This window comes from Salvelinus alpinus, chromosome 5, assembly GCF_045679555.1.
Source record: "Salvelinus alpinus chromosome 5, SLU_Salpinus.1, whole genome shotgun sequence".
Lineage (NCBI taxonomy): Eukaryota > Metazoa > Chordata > Actinopteri > Salmoniformes > Salmonidae > Salvelinus > Salvelinus alpinus.
This window is the reverse complement of record NC_092090.1, coordinates 54,368,390-54,390,483: the sequence shown is the minus strand read 5'-3', so window position 1 is coordinate 54,390,483 and position 22,094 is coordinate 54,368,390. Positions and strand designations below refer to the sequence as shown.

The 22,094-nt window shown below is 42.7% G+C and overlaps 1 protein-coding gene across 5 annotated transcripts in view; it reads left to right on the top strand.

Moving 5' to 3' along the window:
- The window catches only part of cfap77 (cilia and flagella associated protein 77), a 73,832-nt gene that overhangs the window by 14,028 nt on the left and 37,710 nt on the right, over positions 1-22,094 (top strand). For all 5 annotated transcript variants that reach the window (XM_071402341.1, XM_071402339.1, XM_071402343.1 and 2 more), the window contains exon 3: positions 21,960-22,059. In XM_071402341.1, the coding sequence (XP_071258442.1) occupies positions 21,960-22,059 (100 nt within the window). The remainder of the gene's footprint in view (positions 1-21,959; positions 22,060-22,094) is intronic.

The window sequence follows — 22,094 nt, the reverse complement described above, 5'->3', positions numbered from 1 at the left end:
TTTTTCCACAAATTGGCCTTTTGACCAATCAGATCTTTTCACATCAGATCTTTTTCAGATCTGATCTGATTGGTCAAAAGACCATTAGTAAAAAACAATATCAGAATTGGGCTGCCTGTGCCTTAGTTTCTTCTTTGAGATATTTCAATGTCATTCGATTTCAGAAAACAACACTAGGGGGCAGCATTGCCAGTTGAATAATATATTTCTTATCTCTGTCCAAATTATTTCTCCTTCCTAAAGTGTACACTTCTTCACCTTCAATGATTTAAAACTGGAACATGAAATATGGTGCAAACTCCTACTAGCTCTGTGTATGGACCCTAAAACGTTTGGTGTGAATATTAGTTCAGAACCTATCTATGAACCTCAGCTATCATAGTTGTTGTATCGACTTCAAGTCTGAAGGGCATTAATGAAGCCTATGGATAGAGTAGAATATAATAACGTTATTGTGCCATATACATGTACTGTAGTTATTACCACGCATGAGATCCCCATATTGTAGCCTGTACATTGAATATATTCACTGATCATGTACTCTTCCTAGGGCAAATAAAGGTGTCATTCAGTTTTTTTGTTTTTTTTACCTTTATTTAATTTGACACGTGGAAGAGGGCGAGGAACGAGATGTGAGTAACGATACAGGCTATTTGCTCTGTGACCGGCATAATAATGTAATGAAACAAGCAGGGAGCAGGTTTCGAACCCTCAATATTCTAGCCCGAAGTCCAGCACGCTATCGACTGTGCCCAAATGTATTAATTGGGGTTGGGGCCGATTGTGGCTAAAAACACTTTATCAATTTTAACAAGTGGAAAGGGGAAAAGGTATTATTATTAGTTTATCACAAGGGTAGCAGGCTGTGAATTCTGCAAACAACGTTTCTAGGATGGGCTATTAGCTGAACAATAGACTATTCAACCTTTACTAAAGAATTGTCTAATAGACTGGCTGGAGTAGGTCGTCATTGTAAATAAGAATTTGTTCTTACCTGACTTGCCTAGTTCAATTTAAAAACAACTGGTGGCAACCACAGCGCAATCAATAGGAGGTGAACAGTGGCTGGTGCTGAAAATATATCAAACTTGTTATGCAAGTGTTGCACACCAACAGATGGAGAAAACCATCGAGCAATTCATTTCAACAATAATCTATATTTTAATTTGACTTTACAAACAACAAGAGCGCTTAATTGGAGTCTATTTCTTCGAAGTCTAGACTGATTATAAAATAACTTAACTGGCTGATGCAGGTTCGATACCTGTGCCGGTTGCCACCAGGAGACCCATGAGATGGCTTTTGGTTTTAATTTAGAATCCTCCAATCCTCTATATGTAATTATTGGCGGAGAGTCACGTCATATTTTTCGACATCCTGTAGGACTACCGTAGGCGACATGAGTCTCACTAGTGTTGAGTAATGTTCTGTTAAAAGTGGTGTAGGTCTTATTTATTTAAAGAGCATATTGAAGCCTACAACTATTTTAGCAGTGCTCTGAGACAAGCATGGGGACTGGTCTTGATAAATCAATGAGATATTTATTTTCACCTGATCTCCATTTGGGTATTGGTTAGACTAGAATTAGAACATTAGGGTGCAGAAATGTTCTGCTCTTAGTGTAACCTTTTTTTAACTAGGCAAGTCAGTTAAGAACAAATTCTTATTTACAAGGACAGCCTACTCCTTCCTCCCCGTCGGGGAATTGAACCACGGTCTCCCACGTGCTTGCATTCTCTAGTACAAACAGGGCCTGCTCTCCCTTATGTAAGGAATTAGGCACTTTCCCATGTTTACTACAGTATGTATTTGTAGGCTATGTTTACTTGTAGTAGCCTAATAAACAAATGCAGGTGGCTTATATCTTCAAAATGCTTTAAATACTTTATTATCCAAATGTAAAATCATATACAGTAGTTCCTCCTTTAAAAGTTGCGTCATGCTGCAGCACACCTTGTGGGTCTGCAGCATTCTGTGGCACACTATTAAATTGTCAGCCAAGTTTTAATTGTCAGCCAAGTTAGTGGTAGTTTGACCACCAGAGGGCATCTTTGAGAAGCATTTGATAGTCTTCCACATTGGCATTACCAAAGAATTTAAAACCTGTTTTGTAATAACATAGTATATGGGATTGATTTTAAGAAATTTGGCTTAATTAATTTGATTAACCTTTCTGAACCACCCATCCCGGATCCGGGATAATTGTCATCAGCAACACTGAATAGCATAGTGTAGCTAAGCGCCACAGGTAAATAATATTACTCGAAAATATTCATATTCATGAAATCACAAGTGCAATATTGCAAAACACAGTTTAGCCTTTTGTTAATCCACCTGTCGTCTCAGATTTTGAAATTATGCTTTACAGCGAAAGCAATACAAGCGTTTGTGTAAGTTTATCGATCGCTCGACAAAACAATAAGTACACTTAGCATCAGGTAACTTGGTCACGAAAATCAGAAAAACAATCAAATTAATCGTTTACCTTTGATGATCTTCGGATTTTTTCACTCACGAGACTCCCAGTTAGACAACAAATGTTCCTTTTGTTCCATAAAGATATTTTTTATATCCAAATACCTCCGTTAGTTTGGTGCGTTAAGCCCAGGAATCCACCGGAAAGAGCGGTCACGACAACGCAGACAAAAATTCCAAATTATATCCATAATGTCCACAGAAACATGTCAAACGTTTTTTATAATCCATCCTCAAATATCTATTCGATAATATATCAACCGGGACAGTTGGCTTTTCACTAGGACCGGGAGTAACAATGGCTGCCTTTCTCTTTTGCGCACAACTCACTCTGAGAGCCCCCACCTATCCACTTACGCAATGTGGTCGTTCACGCTCATTCTTCAAAATAAAAGCCTGAAACTATGTCTAAAGGCTGTTGACACCTTAGGGAAGCCATAGAAAAAGGAGTCTGGTTGATATCCCTTTAAATGGGCAATAGGGATGCATAGGAACAGAGAGGTTTCAAAAACAGGGGCACTTCCTGATTGGATTTTCCTCAGGTTTTAGCCTGCAATATCAGTTCTGTTTAACTCACAGACAACATTTTGACAGTTTTGGAAACTTCAGAGTGTTTTCTATCCTAATCTGACTAAATTATATGCATATTCTAGTTTCGGGGGCTGAGAAATTGACAGTTTCAAATGGATACATTTTTTTGCCAAAAATGAAAATACTGCCCCCTAGCCTTAAGAAGTTTTAACTTCTTATGGCTGCAGTCCCGTTAACGGGATCGATATGACAACAGCCAGTCGAAGTGCAGGGCGCCAAATTCAAAAAACAGAAATCTCATAATTAAAATTCCTCAGACATTCATGTGTCTTATATCATTTTAAAGGTAATCTTGTTGTTAATCCCACCAAAGTGTCCGATTTCAAATAGGCTTTTCAGCGAAAGCACTACAAACGAATATTATGTTAGGTCACCACAAAACCACAATATTCACAGCCATTTTTTCCAGCTAAAGATAGGTTCACAAAAACCAGAATAGAGATAAAATTAATCACTAACCTTCAATTATTTTCATCAGATGACACTCATAGGACTTCATGTTACACAATGCATGTTTTGTTTGATTAAATTCATATTTATATCAAAAAATCTGAGTTTACATTGAGGCGACTAGATTCACTAGTGGCAAAAACATCAAGTGACTTTGCATAGCCACATCGTTTCAACAGAAATACTCATAAATATAGATGATAATACAAGTTATACACATGGAATTATAGATATACCTCTCCTTAATGCAACCGCTGTGTCAGATTACAAAAAAACGTTATGGAAAAAGAAACCCACGCTATAATCTGAGACGGCGCTCAAAAGTAAAACACCACAGCCGCAAAGATGGTGTCAACATAAACAAGAAAATATATGATAAATATTCCCTTACCTTTGATGATCTACATCAGAAAGCACACCAGGAATCCCAGGTCCACAATAAATGTTTGTTTTGTTCTAAAAAATCCGTTATTTATGTCCAAATACCTTCTTTTGTTAGCGCGTCTGGTTTACATATCCAAACGCTAATTCTGGTCAGCGTTAAATCGGACAAAAACTTAAAGTGATATTACCGGTCGAAGAAACATTTCAAACTAAGTACAGAATCAATCATTAGGATGTTTTTAACATATAGCTTCAATAAAGTTCCAACCGGAGTATTCTTTCTTGTCTTCGTGAGCAATGGAGCTCAAGTGAGTACCATGAGGAAAAAGCATGATCAGAAAATGGCTGCTTGATGGACACCTGACTGATTCTGCTATCATTCTCTCCCACAACATCATAGAAGTCTCATTATAATTTCTATTGATGGTTGACATCTAGTGGAACCCCTAGGCAGTGCACAATCATTCATATCTCAAGGGGATTTCATTAGGGACTCTGGTGAATACATACAAGCTCAGATTTCTGACTTCCTGTTTTGATTTCAACTCAGGATTTTGCCTGCCAATATGAGTTATGTTAATCTCACAGACATAATTCAAACAGTTTTAGAAACTTTAGAGTGTTTTCTATCCAATACTAATAATAATATGCAAATATTAGCAACTATGACTGAGGAGCAGGCCGTTTGATATGGGCACCTTTCATCCAAGCTACTCAATACTGCCCCTTCAGCCATAAGAAGATAAAGGAATTTGAATATGCCTCAAGAGAAAAGATCATTTGCCCTTATTAAACTTTAAAAAAACAAATGTTAGGCTCTTTCTGGCAATTGTGCCAGATGTTATGAATACAAACGGTTATAAATGGCCTATTTGGGAGATTGACTTGTCATTTTCAACAGGCATAGGCTAGGCCTACTGACTAAAATCTGTGTTTATAAATGTAAATCAACTTTGCCATGGTTTGGTTAGCTAGATGCAGATGGCCTATAGCCCCTGATAGGCCTACATCTAATTTCAGATGGCCTACACAGTAGCCTTGTTAATATCTCAAATTAATGATGTTGCAGCTTGCTTAGGTCGAATTGTCAGATTAATGTATTTAACATGAATAGTGAGACTCTTTCATGGTAAGAAGTGCTTGTGTTGCAAAAATAGCCTGCTGGAATAGGCTACTGAGGATGGGATCGTCAATGTATAAATTTTTTACCTGTAGCCTAATCTGACTGACGGTTACCTTCAATCTAATGCATTCTAACAACAGCTGATCTGCAATTGCAATAGAACTGTGACCATGATCACAATTGATAACTTACAATTTCATTAAATTATCATGCACATTAATAATTGCATAATAACACAAGGCTACGACAACAATAAACTGAAGTTAAAGGCTATTTTTAAATCAGTTTGCCAGCTCCAGGTAGGCAACACAAGTGCCACAAATTGATTTGCAATGACTCCAGTGATATCATAATTTCAACATATTTATTGTGTAAAATGGTAGAAATTAATAGGCTAATCATAAATTGAACCATGTTAAATTTTAGCGCCTGTCTGCGCAGACGCTCGTTGACGCGCAAGACCGTGTCCAAGTTCTAAAATTCTCCGGGAGAATGCCTTGTTTTTATTTCGTCAAACTCACAACTGTAAGCTACTTTCTGTAATTAGCTCGCCATTAACTTGTTAATAATGATCTTGTTGCGAGTTTATTTTCCTCTAATAATGAATACAAATTAGATAAAGTTAGGAGGTCGTCAGCTATGATATGTCATTATTTGAACTGGCTAGCCAGCTAATTTAACGTTAGCTAGCAAGCTAACAAGCTAGAAACTAACGAAAACATTGTTTAGTAAGTTGCTTTTAGTTGCCTGGTTTGCTAGCTTGTTTGCTATTTTGGACCACCAGGCTGCTGATGTAATGCAGCCTGTCGTTTTTGCAATGACGCGGATCATTGCATCCAAACTGCTCTTGCGCGTTAGCGCTAAAATTGAACTTGGTTCAATTTATGATGCTTGGCGCCCTGCAAGTTCCGCCTCTCCCATCTCCTCATTGGTTTCAATTAGCATATACCCACGTGGGGGTGTATGCACCTTAAAGTTGGTTGCCAACCACCATGTAGTCGAAAGAAGAAGAAGCCTGATGGAGGAGAGATTACTAACTCGGTTTACCCCTTTATCTGTCGATTAATTGTCTAAGTAGAGGAAATTGTACATTTCAGGTAAAATAACAGCCCTAGCTAAATTGCCATGAATGTTTAATGCTTTTCGACCTGTCCGCAAATTAATATAGTTGGTTCAAAGTTTGTTTTGATATTTCAACCTGCATGTCCTGATCACGTCTGGTGTGGATGGACAAAATCAACATGAGTGCGATGGCACACGCCCTGTCTAGTCAGCATGTAATGCGCCTAAAGTCGTTTTCCTGTGCTTTGTCACCGTTACTTCTTGATGCGCATCAGTTCTAGCGCGTTAACATGTTTTATGGGAAAAGGGTTGGAAATAGGTGTCTCCATAATGACATTCTAAAGTGGTAAAAAGTTGTCATGATGCGCGTGCTGCTCTGTCTCCTCTCACTCACATGACTCAGCTGCCTGCTGCAGCGCTCAGTCTCAACACATACACACACACCCCTCCGGACCTCCCCCTCGCCACCACTCACTCTGTCACACACTCACTCAGAAACAAGCGGCAGCAGGTCACAGTGAAATATATATTTTTAAGAAATTGCCATGGCGGCCGCGGTGCAATTTAGAAGTAGCCCAAAATCCTGCAACCCAATACATTTTCACGCGCGACATCGTTTTCAAAGATGCCCAATTTGGCAACAAAAAAAAACACAGACATGGCAACCCTGACTATGCTGATAAATGACAATATTCATCCTGAACTTTGTGTGACCGGACCATCTTGAATAGTACTTGAGTACACCTTCTATAGGCCTACACCACAAATATATTCTAGCCTCCCATGCATACTGTAAGTCTACTTTATGTCCCTAACACTGAAACGAAATTTTATAAAACTAATATAAATATAATATAAATATTTTTATCAAACTAAAACTGAAAACAAACTAGTAAATCAAGTCTGAAAAGTAATTGAAACTAAACTGAATTTAAAATAATAATTTAAAAACGAATAGGAAATTACAAAACTAAACCTTGAGGCCCACCCTACATACTGCGCTTCTTTTGGCCAGAGCCCTATGTGCTATTCGGGACGCAACACATCTCAGGACCCACTAACAAGCATCTCTGTCCCCCCTGCTTGATGGGTGTAGCAGCGATTACATAGAGGAAACCAAGTCCAGATTTAACCTTAGCCTGCAGCTTGGATATGTGTTGAGAGGAGGACAGTGTACCGTCTAGCCATACTCCCAAGTAATTGTATGAGATGACTAAACCCTCAGAGGTAGTAATCACACCGGTGGGGAGAGGGGCATTCTTCTTACCGAACCACACAACCTTTGTTTTGGAGGTGTTCAGAACAAGGTTAAGGGCAGATAAATGTTGTTGGGATTATGGTTAATTGTTTAGCTAGCTAGCTAGCTACATGCCTAAACAAAAGGCTCCACTATGCAAGTAACCATTTCGCTGTACCTTTTACACCTCCTGTATCCTGTGCATGTAACAAATAAACATAGATTTTATTTGATATGGTGTGTGTTTACCAGAGACGCTAATGTGAAGAACAACATGACCTGCACCAAAGTCAAATTAGGATATAACAGTAACGTTTGGCCAACAAGACCGTGTCCAAGTTCTAAAATTCTCCGGGAGAATGCCTTGTTTTTATTTCGTCAAACTCACAACTGTAAGCTACTTTCTGTAATTAGCTCGCCATTAACTTGTTAATAATGATCTTGTTGCGAGTTTATTTTCCTCTAATAATGAATACAAATTAGATAAAGTTAGGAGGTCGTCAGCTATGATATGTCATTATTTGAACTGGCTAGCCAGCTAATTTAACGTTAGCTAGCAAGCTAACAAGCTAGAAACTAACGAAAACATTGTTTAGTAAGTTGCTTTTAGTTGCCTGGTTTGCTAGCTTGTTTGCTATTTTGGACCACCAGGCTGCTGATGTAATGCAGCCTGTCGTTTTTGTGTTTATACTTTTTCATAAAAATAACAAGAAGTTTGACATCGGACGACAATAGAATGTTCATTATGTCACTGTGACAACTGTACACAGACATGTTGATAGACATAGTTTAAACCAGCCTTTAGTCTTGAAGTCTTTGGTTGTTTAGTACACTACCGTACTCACATGTGAATCCTTAAAGTGATGGGTAACGCTTAAGAAGGTGTGAATGATGCTGAATGGGTGTAGACAAAGAAGAGCTCTCCAGTAGGTGTACAAAAACATTCAAGGGCTATTTTCTCAAAAGTTACAAGTTTATCAACTTGATGATTTGATGTTAGTTTGATGTTCAGCTTTTCAACTGACCTAAGAAGGCAGGAAAGCAATTATTGATGTTTAATTTACTGCAGTGGGCCAAATCAGGGTCACACAGTGTTTCTTGGTAGTCTTAAACAAATCTACTTTGAAACCAAAGTATACACTTCACACAAATGGTTGTGGGCTTAAAAAAAAGACACCTGTACCATGTCAGATATAGTTGAAATGTGTTAAATTTAGAGTTTGCATCCCAATATTACACTTTATATACATCACAGAGCTATAACAGAGCTATAACAAAACACAGTTGACATAGAAACACCGGATATATATATATATATTGTTGATTAATTATGAAAAATATGAATAACATTCCACCCATGGAGCCACTAGAGGGCGATTTGATCAGTTGACTGCAGGAAAGCGGTGCATCTGAAATGGGAAGAATTCTATCCATCTTTGATGTTTCGATTTCTGTAGGGGAGAGGCGAAGAGCCTATAGCAGCTCATCTGTAGTACGGGTCCTTGAGAGTCTGTGGGGGGCTTACCCAGACACATGCTCCCAATTAGTTGGCCTTCTTTATGTAAATGCTTTATAAATTATCCCCAATGCTTGGGGATTAGGCGCTCATAAGGAGAGTTTGCATATCAATAAACAGACAGGTTGTGCATGGAGAATGGATCACAGACAGACATGGGAAGAGAAGGGGGAGGGTTATGGGGGTGGGATGGGGTGGAGGAGACATTATGGAATGTGGGGTGGTCTGTTTAGGGAGCTCTAGCTAAGTTTTACATTTTTTATTTTTTTCAGCCGCCCACAAATATGGCAACATATTTGATTTTGGATTCCTAGGGGGGGGCTCTATGAAATTTGAGTAATCAGGGTGACAGACATTGACACATTCAATCCCGCCTTGCACAATCTTGCCTGCATCTAGCTGATCTAGGGTGTAATCATTAGTCCAACAGTTGCAAACGAGAGTTTCTATTGGAGAATTCAGGTATGTTTTTCCCAGTTTCGGTCTGTTTGCTTCCATTTAAGAAAAGTTTTTAAACAGATTCGGCAGAATGAATAGACCCCTGATCACACACAAACACAGTTCACAGCAGCCAGATCGTTGTATAATTCCTTCTCACATCTACACGCTCTCCTCCTCTCACCTTTTCCCTTCGTTGTGGACACATCAGCTGTCTGTGACCAGGCGAAAAAACCTTTCCAAGCAGAATCTTCATATTATAAAAGCTAATTGTGACACACAGCCTACATCTTTGTCACCATATTAGCTAGTCAACAACATAGCTACTAGAACTAATACATTAGTAAACCTGTGACAATCATGCAGTACAGTTACCTAGCAGTTTAGATTTACACCAGTGGGCCCCGGTGGCAATATTAATAAAACCAAAAGCTTACCTTGAATTTCAGTGTTGGATAGCCATAGCCAGCTAGGTAACATACACTACATGACCAAAAGTATGTGGACACCTGCTCGCCGAACATCTCATTCCAAAATTATGGGCATTAATATGAAGTTGGTTCCCCCTTTGTTCCCCCTTTGCTGCTATAACAGCCTCCACTCTTCTGGGAAGGCTTTCCACTAGATGATGGAACATTGCTGCGGGGACTTGCTTCCATTCAGCCAGAAGAGCATTAGTGAGGTCGGGCACTGATGTTGGGCAATTATAGGCCTTGCTTGCAGTCTGCGTTCTAATTTATCCCAAAGGTGTTCAATCAGGTTGAGGTCAGGGTCTGTGCAGGCCAGTCAAGTTTTTCCAAACCGATCTCGACAAACCATTTCTGTATGGACCTCGCTTTGTGCACGGGGCATTGTCATGCTGAAACAGGAAAGGGCCTTCCGCAAACGATTGCCACAAAGTTTGAAGCGCAGAATCGTCTAGAATGTCATTGTATGCTGTAACATTAACATTTCCCTTCACTGGAACTAAGGGGCCCTAGCCCGAACCATAAAAACAGTCCCAGACCATTATTCCTCCTCCACCAAACTTTACAGTTCGTACTATGCATTAGGGCAGGTTCGTCCGTCGGACTGCCAGATGGTGAAGCATGATTCATCAATTCAGAAAATGCTTTTCCACTGCTCCAGAGTCCAATGGCGGCAAGCTTTACACCTCTCCGTATGGTGATCTTAGGCTTGTGTGCGGCTGCTCAACCATGGAAACTCATTTCATGAAGCTCTCGACGAACAGTACTTGTGCTGACATTGCTTCCAGAAGCAGTTTTAGACTCCTCGGTAGTGAGTGTTGTCTTGGCTGTGTGCTTAGGGTCGTTGTCCTGTTGGAAGGTGAACCTTCACCCAAGTCTGAGGTCCTGAGCACTCTGGAGCAGGTTTTCATCAAGGATCTCTCTGTACTTTGCTCCGTTCATCTTTCCCTCGATCCTGACTAGTCTCGCAGTCCCTGCCGCTGAAAAACATCCCCACAGCATGCCAGGTTTTCTCCAGACGTGATGCTTGGCATTCAGGCTTCATCAGACCAGAGAATCTTGTTTCTCATGGTCTGAGAGTCCTTTAGGTGCCTTTTGGCAAACTCCAAGTGGGCTGTCATGTGCCTTACTGAGGAGTGGCTTCCATCTGGCCACTCTACCATAAAGGTCTGATTGGTGGAGTGTGGCAGAGATGGTTGTCCTTCGGAAGGTTCTCCCATCTCCACGGAGGAACTTTTGAGCTCTGTCAGAGTGACCATTGGATCTTTGGTCACCTCCTTGACCAAGGCCCTTCTCCCCCGATTGCTCAGTTTGGCCGGGCGGCCAGCTCTAGGAAGAGTCTTGTTGGTTCCAAACTTCTTCCATTTAAGAATGATGGAGGCCACTGTGTTTTTGGGGACCTTCAATGCTGCAGACATGTTTTTGGTACTCTTCCCCAGATCTGTGCCTCAACACAATCCTGTCTCAGAGCTCTATGGACAGTTCCTTCGACCTCATGGCTTGGTTTTTGCTCTGATATACAATGCCAACTGTGGGACCTTATATAGACAGGTGCCTTTCCAAATCATGTCCATTCAATTGAATTTACCACAGGTGGACTCCAATCAAGTTGTAGAAACATCTCAAGGATGATCAATGGATACAAGCTCAATTTCGAATCTCATAGCAAAGGGTCTGAATACTTACGTAAATAAGGTATTTATAAAAACCTGTTTTCGCTTTGTCATTATGGGGTATTATGGGGAAACATTTCTTTAATACATTTTTTAATAAGGCTGTAACTTAGCAAAATTTGGAAAAAGTGAAGGGGTATGAATACTTTCCGAATGCACTGTACCTCTGATCCAATCTTCGGGCTACCCAAGAGAAAATGCAGGCGAAAAAGAGGCAAGTGATCAGGCGTCCTGTTTGAGAGTAAGGTGAAGGGATAACCGGCCACCACTTCCCTCCATTCTATTGTCCAATGTCACTTGATAAAAAGATGGATGACCTCCAATCGCGGATTTGCTATTAACAGGATTCTTGTAACTGCAATATTATAATTTTTTCAGAAACATGGCTTTCGAACAAGATACCCCCCATGGCTATCCAACTCGATGGATTCTCCATTCTCTGAGTGGACAGGTCATTGGATTCAGGGAAATTCAGAGGGGGAGGGGAATGTCTCTCTTCATCAACAACAGATGGTGTGCAGTGGAAGTCTCAACCTATTGTTCTCCAGTCTTGGAACACCTGATGGTCAAATGCCTTCTACCTCCCGATTTAGAGTTTTCATCTGTTATCGTGACTGCTGTATATATTACACCTCAGGACAACCGCAACAACAAGCTAGCACTTCAATTCTACATCACTAAGATTTTTCAAATTTTGTCATGGGGCAGAGATAAGAACATTTCAGTTTTTAAAGCTAATTCTCTGCAATACTACACATTTTGCCATAGGGTGGAGAGAAGTCTTTGCAGTTTTAAAGCAAATTTCCTGCAATTCTTCACATTTTGCCATGATTTATGCCATGTTAATATGATATCTGAGTGAGAGTCATTGGGGGCCCCCTGGAGGTCAGGCACCTGGGCATGTGTCCTGCTTGCCCGGTTGGTATTCATCCATGATAACTACAACTTGAGATAGCTGGCTAAACTAACTTATCTAAACATTGTTAGCTGACATGGCTAACTAAGTGACTGTCAGTGACTGACATAACAAGAGAAAAACTGCTTATGAACAACAACATTTTGGGAATGCTTCTTGTGTATTCTACTATTCTACATGACATATGTGGTCCTTTGTACTTCAGGTGGTAGGGCATGGCACTTGTAACGCCAGGGTAGTGTGTTTGATTCCCGGGACCATGCATACGTAAAATGTAAGCACGCATGACTAAGTCGCTTTGGATAAAAGCGTCTGCTAAATGGCATATATTATAATTCTCACCGTAAGTTGAGAACCAGACTGAGTTCCTATTATTCTTTTTTTAAACATGTCTGCGACCCATGCATTAAGAAGAGGGCTTAAGAAAAGGTGCAAAGTTAGAGCCCAACAAATAAGAGTTGGGTCTCAGCTTTTATAACCTTTGGCAGTTTAGCAGATGTGTGTGATCATGATGGGAACCTAGCGTACAAACAAGTGATTCCAACAGTTTTGTTACTCCTTTCTGCTGATAGAATTGTTGCTACTGCTCAAGCACTCCTCGGTTCTCTTCATATCTCCACACAGCTGTGCCCTTGAAAGATACGAAAAGAACAGGATGGACCAAAACCTGGTCACTCTCTGACGGCCCTTTGTAATAGGCTGCGTGACTAAGTTACTCAAAAACAAGAGAGGAAAAACACAAGCTTCTTCTTACATGAGAGGCTCATACAGCGCATGTGCATAACAGAGTTCGTCATTTTTTCCACCATAGAACTTAACATGGTCTCACACCAGAAAAGTCATGAAGAAGGCACAGCAACACCTCTACTCCCTCAGCAGACTGAACATATTTGGCATGGCCCCTCAGATACTCAGGAACTTTTACAGCTGCACCATTGAGAAGCATCCTGACTGGTTGTATCACCCTCTAGTATGGCAACCGTACCGCCTGTGGCCGGAAGGTCCTAGTGTGGACTGCTCACTGGGGCGAGCTCCCAGCCATCGTACATGCCAGGCAATGTCTGAGAAGGTCACGAAAAATTGCCAAAGACTCCAGCCACCTGAGACATGGACTGTTCTCCATACTGCCGTCCAGCAGGCGGTACTGGCACATAAAGGCTCAGACAAACGGACTCCTAAACATCTATCCCCTGGTCATAAGACTGTTAAATGGTTCAGAAATACTGCTGTCCCTCTCCCACAGAGTATCCACACTGCCCATCCACAGGTCTCTACCCACTCAGACAACCTAAGCTGCTGCTAAAATGATGATTGCCATTACCATTCGTATTTTTCTATTTATCCTGCTACTGGTCACTATTGCTCCTGTTTATAATGTATATATTACGATTAGTATATTACCATAAGTATTTACAGTGCACACCTGTCTACAAATCAAATCAAATTTTATTTGTCACATACACATGGTTAGCAGATGTTAATGCGAGTGTAGCGAAATGCTTGTGCTTCTAGTTCCGACAATGCAGTAATAACCAACAAGTAATCTAACCTAACAATTCCACAACTACTACCTTATACACACAAGTGTAAAGGGATAAAGAATATGTACATAAATATATATGAATGAGTGATGGTACAGAACGGCATAGGCAAGATGCAGTAGATGGTATAGAGTACAGTCTATACATATGAGATGAGTAATGTAGGGTATGTAAACATAAAGTGGCATAGTTTAAAGTGGCTAGTGATACATGTATTACATAAAGATGGCAAGATGCAGTGGATGATATACAGTACAGTATATACATATACATATGAGATGAGTAATGTAGGGTATGTAAACATTATATTAAGTGGCATTGTTTAAAGTGGCTAGTGATACATTTTTACATAATTTCCATCAGTTCCCATTATTAAAGTGGCTGGAGTTGAGTCAGTATGTTGGCAGCGGCCACTAAATGTTAGTGGTGGCTGTTTAACAGTCTGATGGCCTTGAGATAGAAGCTGTTTTTCAGTCTCTCGGTCCCTGCTTTGATGCACCTGTACTGACCTCGCCTTCTGGATGATAGCGGGGTGAACAGGCAGTGGCTTGGGTGGTTGTTGTCCTTGATGATCTTTATGGCCTTCCTGTGACATCGGGTGGTGTAGGTGTCCTGGGAGGGCAGGTAGTTTGCCCCCGGTGATACGTTGTGCAGACCTCACTACCCTCTGGAGAGCCTTACGGTTGCGGGCGGAGCAGTTGCCGTACCAGGCGGTGAGACAGGATGCTCTCGATTGTGCATCTGTAGAAGTTTGTGAGTGCTTTTGGTGACAAGCCGAATTTCTTCAGCCTCCTGAGGTTGAAGAGGCGCTGCTGCGCCTTCTTCACAACGCTGTCTGTGTGGGTGGACCAATTCAGTTTGTCCGTGATGTGTACACCGAGGAACTTAACTTTCCACCTTCTCCACTACTGTCCCGTTGATGTGGATAGGGGGGTGCTCCTTCTGCTGTTTCCTGAAGTCCACAATCATCTCCTTTGTTTTGTTGACGTTGAGTGTGAGGTTATTTTCCTGACACCACACTCCGAGGGCCCTCACCTCCTCCCTGTAGGCCGTCTCGTCGTTGTTGGTAATCAAGCCTACCACTGTAGTGTCGTCCGCAAACTTGATGATTGAGTTGGAGGCGTGCATGGCCACGCAGTCGTGGGTGAACAGGGAGTACAGGAGAGGGCTCAGTGTTGAGGATCAGCGGGGGGGAGATGTTGTTACCTACCCTCACCACCTGGGGGGGCGGCCCGTCAGGAAGTCCAGGACCCAGTTGCACAGGGCGGGGTCGAGACCCAGGGTCTCGAGCTTGATGACGAGTTTGGAGGGTACTATGGTGTTAAATGCTGAGCTGTAGTCGATGAACAGCATTCTCACATAGGTATTCCTCTTGTCCAGATGGGTTAGGGCAGTGTGCAGTGTGGTTGCGATTGCGTCGTCTGTGGACCTATTGGGTCGGTAAGCAAATTGGAGTGGGTCTAGGGTGTCAGGTAGGGTGGAGGTGATATGGTCCTTGACTAGTCTCTCAAAGCACTTCATGATGACGGAAGTGAGTGCTACGGTGCGGTAGTCGTTTAGCTCAGTTACCTTAGCTTTCTTGGGAACAGGAACAATGGTGGCCCTCTTGAAGCATGTGGGAACAGCAGACTGGGATAAGGATTGATTGAATATGTCCGTAAACACACCAGCCAGCTGGTCTGCGCATGCTCTGAGGACGCGGCTGGGAATGCCGTCTGGGCCTGCAGGCTTGCGAGGGTTAACACGTTTAAATGTTTTACTCACCTCTGCTGCAGTGAAGGAGAGCCCGCAGGTTTTGGTAGCGGGCCGTGTCAGTGGCACTGTATTGTCCTCAAAGCGAGCAAAAAAGCTATTTAGTCTGTCTGGGAGCAAGACATCCTGGTCCGCGACGGGGCTGGTTTTCTTTTTGTAATCCGTGATTGACTGTAGACCCTGCCACATACCTCTTGTGTCTGAGCTGTTGAATTGCGACTCTACTTTGTCTCTATACTGGGACTTAGCTTGTTTGATTGCCTTGCGGAGGGAATAGCTACACTGTTTGTATTCGGTCATGTTTCCGGTCACCTTGCCCTGGTTAAAAGCAGTGGTTCGCGCTTTCAGTTTCACACGAATGTTGCCATCAATCCACGGTTTCTGGTTTGGGAATGTTTTAATCGTTGCTGTGGGTACGACATCGTCAATGCACTTTCTAATGAACTCGCTCACCGAATCAACGTATTCGTAAATGTTGTTGTTGGACGCAATGCGGAACATATCCCAATCCACGTGATCGAAGCAGTCTTGAAGCGTGGAATCAGATTGGTCGGACCAGCGTTGAACAGACCTGAGCGCGGGAGCTTGCTGTTTTAGTTTCTGTTTGTAGGCTGGAAGCAACAAAATGGAGTCGTGGTCAGCTTTTCCGAAAGGAGGGCGGGGGAGGGCCTTATATGCGTCGCGGAAGTTAGTATAACAATGATCCAAGGTTTTACCAGCCCTGGTAGCACAATCGATATGCTAATAGAATTTAGGGAGTTTTGTTTTCAGATTAGCCTTGTTAAAATCCCCAGCTACGATGAATGCAGCCTCAGGGTGTGTGGTTTACAAAGAGTCAGATAAAGTTCGTTCAGGGCCATCGATGTGTCTGCTTGGGGGGGCATATATACGGCTGTGATTATAATCGAAGAGAATTCCCTTGGTAGATAATGCGGTGGACATTTGATTGTGAGGAATTCTAAATCTGGTGAACAGAATGACTTGAGTTCCTGTATGTTGTTATGATCACACCACGTCTCGTTGATCATAAGGCATACACCCCCGCCCCTCTTCTTACCAGAAAGATGTTTGTTTCTGTCGGCGCGATGCGTGAAGAAACCAGCTGGCTGCACCGACTCCGTTAGCGTCTCTCGAGTGAGCCATGTTTCCGTGAAGCAAAGAACGTTACAATCCCTGATGTCTCTCTGGAATGTTACCCTTGCTCGGATTTCATCAACCTTATTGTCAAGAGACTGGACATTGGCGAGTAGTATGCTAGGGAGTGGAGCGCGATGTGCCCGTCTCCGAAGCCTGACCAGGAGACCGTTTCGTTTGCCCCTTTTACGGCGTCGTTGTTTAGGGTCACCGGCTGGGATCAGATCCATTGTATTGGGTGGAAGGCAAAACACAGGATCCGCTTCGGGAGAGTCATATTCCTGGTTGTAACGATGGTGAGTTGACATGGCTCTTATATTCAGTAGTTCCTCCCGACTGTATGTAATGAAACCTAAGATTACCTGGGGTAATCTTGTAAGGCCAATGTAAGGAATAACAGGTCCAACATAAGGTCCAACAGTTGACAGTGCATGTCAGAGCAAAAACTAAGCCATGAGGTCTATGGAATTGTCTGTAGAGCTCCAAGACAGGATTGTGTCGAGGGACAGATCTGGGTAAAGGTACCAAAAAACCTTCCAGAAGGACAACCATCTCTGCAGCACTCCACAGATCAGGCCTTTATGGTAGAGTGGCCAGACGAAAGCCACTCCTCAGTAAAATGCACATGACAGCCCGCTGGAAGTTTGCCAAAAGGCACCAAAAGGACTCTCAAACCATGAGAAACAAGATTATCTGGTCTAATGAAACCAAGATTGAACTCCTTGGCCTGGGCTCCCTGCCTGTGCCATTAAACCCCTACAACTCATCCAGAACGCCGCAGCCCGTCTGGTGTTCAACCTTCCCAAGTTCTCTCACGTCACCCCGCTCCTCCGCTCTCTCCACTGGCTTCCAGTTGAAGCTCGCATCCGCTACAAGACCATGGTGCTTGCCTACGGAGCTGTGAGGGGAACGGCACCTCCGTACCTTCAGGCTCTGATCAGGCCCTACACCCAAACAAGTGCACTGCGTTCATCCACCTCTGGCCTGCTCGCCTCCCTACCTCTGAGGAAGTACAGCTCCCGCTCAGCCCAGTCAAAACTGTTCGCTGCTCTGGCACCCCAATGGTGGAACAAACTCCCCCACGACGCCAGGTCAGCGGAGTCAATCACCACCTTCCGGAAACACCTGAAACCCCACCTCTTTAAGGAATACCTAGGATAGGATAAAGTAATCCTTCTAACCCCCCCCCCCCCCCCCCCCCCCCTTAAAAGAGTTAGATGCACTATTGTAAAGTGGTTGTTCCACTGGATATCTTAAGGTGAATGCACCAACTTGTAAGTCGCTCTGGATAAGAGCGTCTGCTAAATGACTTAAATGTAAATGTAAATGATAGGCAAATATTGTCACCCATCAGACTATTCTTGATTTAATCTTGGCTTTACATATACTAAATAAGAGAATGCCAAGAGTGTGCAAAGCTGTCATGAAGTTAAAGGGTGGCTACTTTGAAGAATCTAAAATCTAAAATATATTTTGATTTGTTTAGCACTTTTTGGTTACTACATGATGCCATATGTGTTATTTCATAGTCTTCACTGTTATTCTACAATGTAGAAAATAGTCAAATAAAAAAAAGTTGAACCCTGGAATGAGTAGGTGTGTCCAAGCTTTTGACTGGTCCTGTATGTGTGAAATTTGTTTTGATTTAGAATGGACTATTATCATGCATAGGGAAGTGCACAATTGGCCCAGCCGGGTAAATGTCATTGTAAATAAGAACGTGTTCTTAACTGACTTGCCTAGTTAAATAAAGGTTAAATAAAAAATAAAAAAAATAAAAATAAATAGTGTGCCATTTGGGACCATTGTGGTGTAATCCACATTTCATACATAGATGCTCAGGCAGGCTTTAAACGTGAGGTAATTTTCACAATGGTTATGCTGTGATTAACTATCTGGTAAAAGTGTTTCCATTGTATTCTAAATGAGACTTATGTTTTGAGTCATGCCATAGCTGAAAGCCAGGCTTCAAGCTAGCGATGCCATATTGTATCTGTGTGTTTCCGTTGCTGGCACAAGGTATTCGCTATAACCAAAGGATGTTTTTATCTGCCTACAAATCACACAAGACAGCATGAGTGGGGAAGCTTTCGTATGTGCTCATCTGTGTGACTGACGCGTGCTCAGAACCTCTGTTTCTGTCACTCAGTAAAGAGCCTGCAGATCATAGGTACATGTCATACACTTCAATGTGTTCAGGTAATGTGGAGTAGCAATCCCTCGCACCCTTCTCTCATCACCCTAGCTGGGGTTTGGATTTTCTCTTCCCGTCTTTGTGGAGAGATGATGAGACCTTAACTTAAAAGCAAGAACTTGAATGGAGAACTTTGAAACAAGACGACCAAAGCGCAGTACGACATCACCTATTGCTCGTTCCCCGCACCCCTGACTTCCACCCCCTTGGAGATTCTCTGAGCTACAGTGTAGAGATGGCAGACAGGTGGTATAAAGCCGCACCTCAATACTGGAGAAGAGGAGCTGCTTCATTCAGCCCCGTTTCTCTTAATCACCCTTCAATCCTGGGCTGTGTCCCAACTGGCCCCCTATTCCCTATTTGGTGCACTACTTTATAGAGGGAATAGGGTGCCATTTGGGACAGGGGGGGTCCAACGCCAGTTAACAGGGGGGTCCAACGCTACAGAACACGCTATAGAAATGCATTATGTAGAACAAACCTGATTTGTCTACCATGTAATAGAATACGGGGATCGAGTCAGGTGCTCTATGCATTACATTTCCATCTGCACCGTTCTGAACATTTCACCTCTCTGTGTAGGCTACAGAAGCCAGTAAGAGACAAAGAACCACTCGACCACCATTGTGTCTTACTGCCGCTACTAAAACGCTCGCTCTTTTGAAACAAAACTCTCCATTTAAAAGGGTTGGTTAAATGTTTGTACCATATGACAATCAATGTCTTTCCAAAAATAATTTTGATCTTGTTTGGAATATTTTATGGAAATTAGTGCCTTTTAAGTACCTGGGATAATTAACAGTAATTTATACAGGTAGTGTCTTTCCACCTATTAACGTCTCTAAAGACTTACTGATAAAGTAGCTGACAATTGATCACTTCCACACAAGTCTGACATATTTGACGTTCTTGTTCGTGAGTTACAATTTTCAAATGTGCTCCCAAGTGCTGTTCTTCTTGCGACTTTGGCATAGATTTTTTTTGAAATTCAAAATAAATATGAATGGTTTCAACAGTGAGGTTAGGAACTTTAAGGTCCTCAAGCTTTCCATGTTCGTTTCTGACAGCTTAGGGAATCTTCTGCATCTAGGAGCTCTTCAAAAATAGGCCTGGTGAGGAAGAAATTGTGGATTCCGAAGCTGGCTGATACTGTTGTAGCCTGGTCCCAGATCTGTGGGCCCCCCCATTCCCAAAGCAAACGAACACGTCATAAGCCATGGCAAAAACGTTTTGAATTTCAGTAAATTAGCTGTAAAACTGCAAAATGTTTTTTCAGCATCATGGCAAAATGTGTCATAGTCACAAAGGCTCTCCGCACTGCCAAAGCGGACTCTTTCTCCTCTGTTCTCATCCTCCTAGATCTATCTGCTGCCTTCAACACCGTGAATCATCAAATTCTCCTCTCCACCCTCTCAGGGCTGGGCGTCACAGGCTCTGCACACTCTTGGATTGCATCCTACCTGGCAGACCGCTCCTACCAGGTGACATGGAGAGGATCTGTGTGTGCACCACGTACTCTCACTACTGGTGTCCCCCAGGACTTGGTTCTAGGCCTTCTCCTCTTCTCTCTATAAGTCATTCGGCTTCGTCATATCCTCACATGGTCTCTCCTATCATTGCTATGCGGATGACACTCAACTACTTTTCTCCTTCTCCCCTTCTGACACCCAGGTGGCGACAAGCATCTCTGCATCCCCGGCAGATATCTCAACTTGGAAGTCGGCCCACCACCTAAAGCTTAACCTTGACAAGACGGAGTTGCTCTTCCTCCTGGGGAAGGCCTGCCCGTTCAATCACGGTTGGCAACTCCACAGTGTCGCCCTCCCAGAGTGCAAAGAACCTTGGCGTGACCCTGGACAACACACTGTCGTTCTCTGCAAACATAAAACCAGTGACTCGCTCCTGCAGTTTCATGCTCTACAACATCCGTAGAGTACGACCCTACCTCACACAGGAAGCAGCGCAGGTCCTAATCCAGGCACTTGTCCTTTCCCATCTGGACTACTGCAACTCGCAATTCTGCCATCAAAAACCGGAAACTTATCCAGAACGCTGCAGCCCGCCTGGTTTTCCACCTTCCCAAGTTATCTCATGTCACCCCGCTCCTCTGCACACTCCACTGGCTTCCAGTCGAAGCTTACATCCACTACAACAACATGTCTACGGAGCAGCAAGGGGAACTGCCCCTCCCTACCTTCAGTCTATGCTCAAACCCTATGCCCCAACCCGAGCACTCCGTTCTGCTACCTCTGGTCTCTTGGCCTTCCCACCCCTACGGGAGGGCAACTCCTGCTCAGCCCAGTGCACGCTCTTCTCTATCCTGGCACCCCAATGGTGGAACCAGCTCCCCCTAGCTGTAACCAGCCCCCCCCCCCCCCCCCCCCCACACACCTCCTAGCTCTGACTCTATTGATACTGTAGCCACTTTATTGAGGAACAATGTACCTTCTATGCCTGTGATATGTGGTTGTCCCACCTAGCTATCTTAAGATGAATGCACTAACTGTAAGTTGATCTGGATAAGAGTGTCTGCTAAATGATTAGCTATCAAACTGCACATTTTTCTCTCGGCCCCATGGCAATATGTGTAGAATTGTAGGGAATTAGCTTTAAAAGAGCAACATTTTCTCTCAGCCTTATAGCAAAATGTGTGAAAATGTCACCACTCTCACATTCATAGACAGCGCGATGGATGGACTAACCATCCATGGTATCGAAATGGAGTTTTAACCATAGAGATCCTATTCTAATTCCTAATTCTATGTTTTGAGGCTATACAGTGTTTGTTTTCATTTACATTGTTTACAAACTGGAGTAAAACCAGCTTATATTTTGGCTTCTGATGGGGTACAGCAGATGTACAAACTCATGAGACATTTATAAGTTATTCTCTTCAATAATTCATTGATATATACCATTAATTTATCAGTCCAAAAATGAATGTAGAAACCAAGGATTCTAGCTTTAAGGTGAATACTGTCCTGTTTTTCTGTCTGTTACCTACAGCCAGCGCTTGGGAAGACCAAGTCTAAAGGGTTGACATGTCTTGGACCTGACTTTGTGTACGGAACTGTTGCGACCATCCAGGACGGAGGAGTCTCAGAAGGTAGGGGGTGTGCAAAGTGTCCATCCTGCATCACT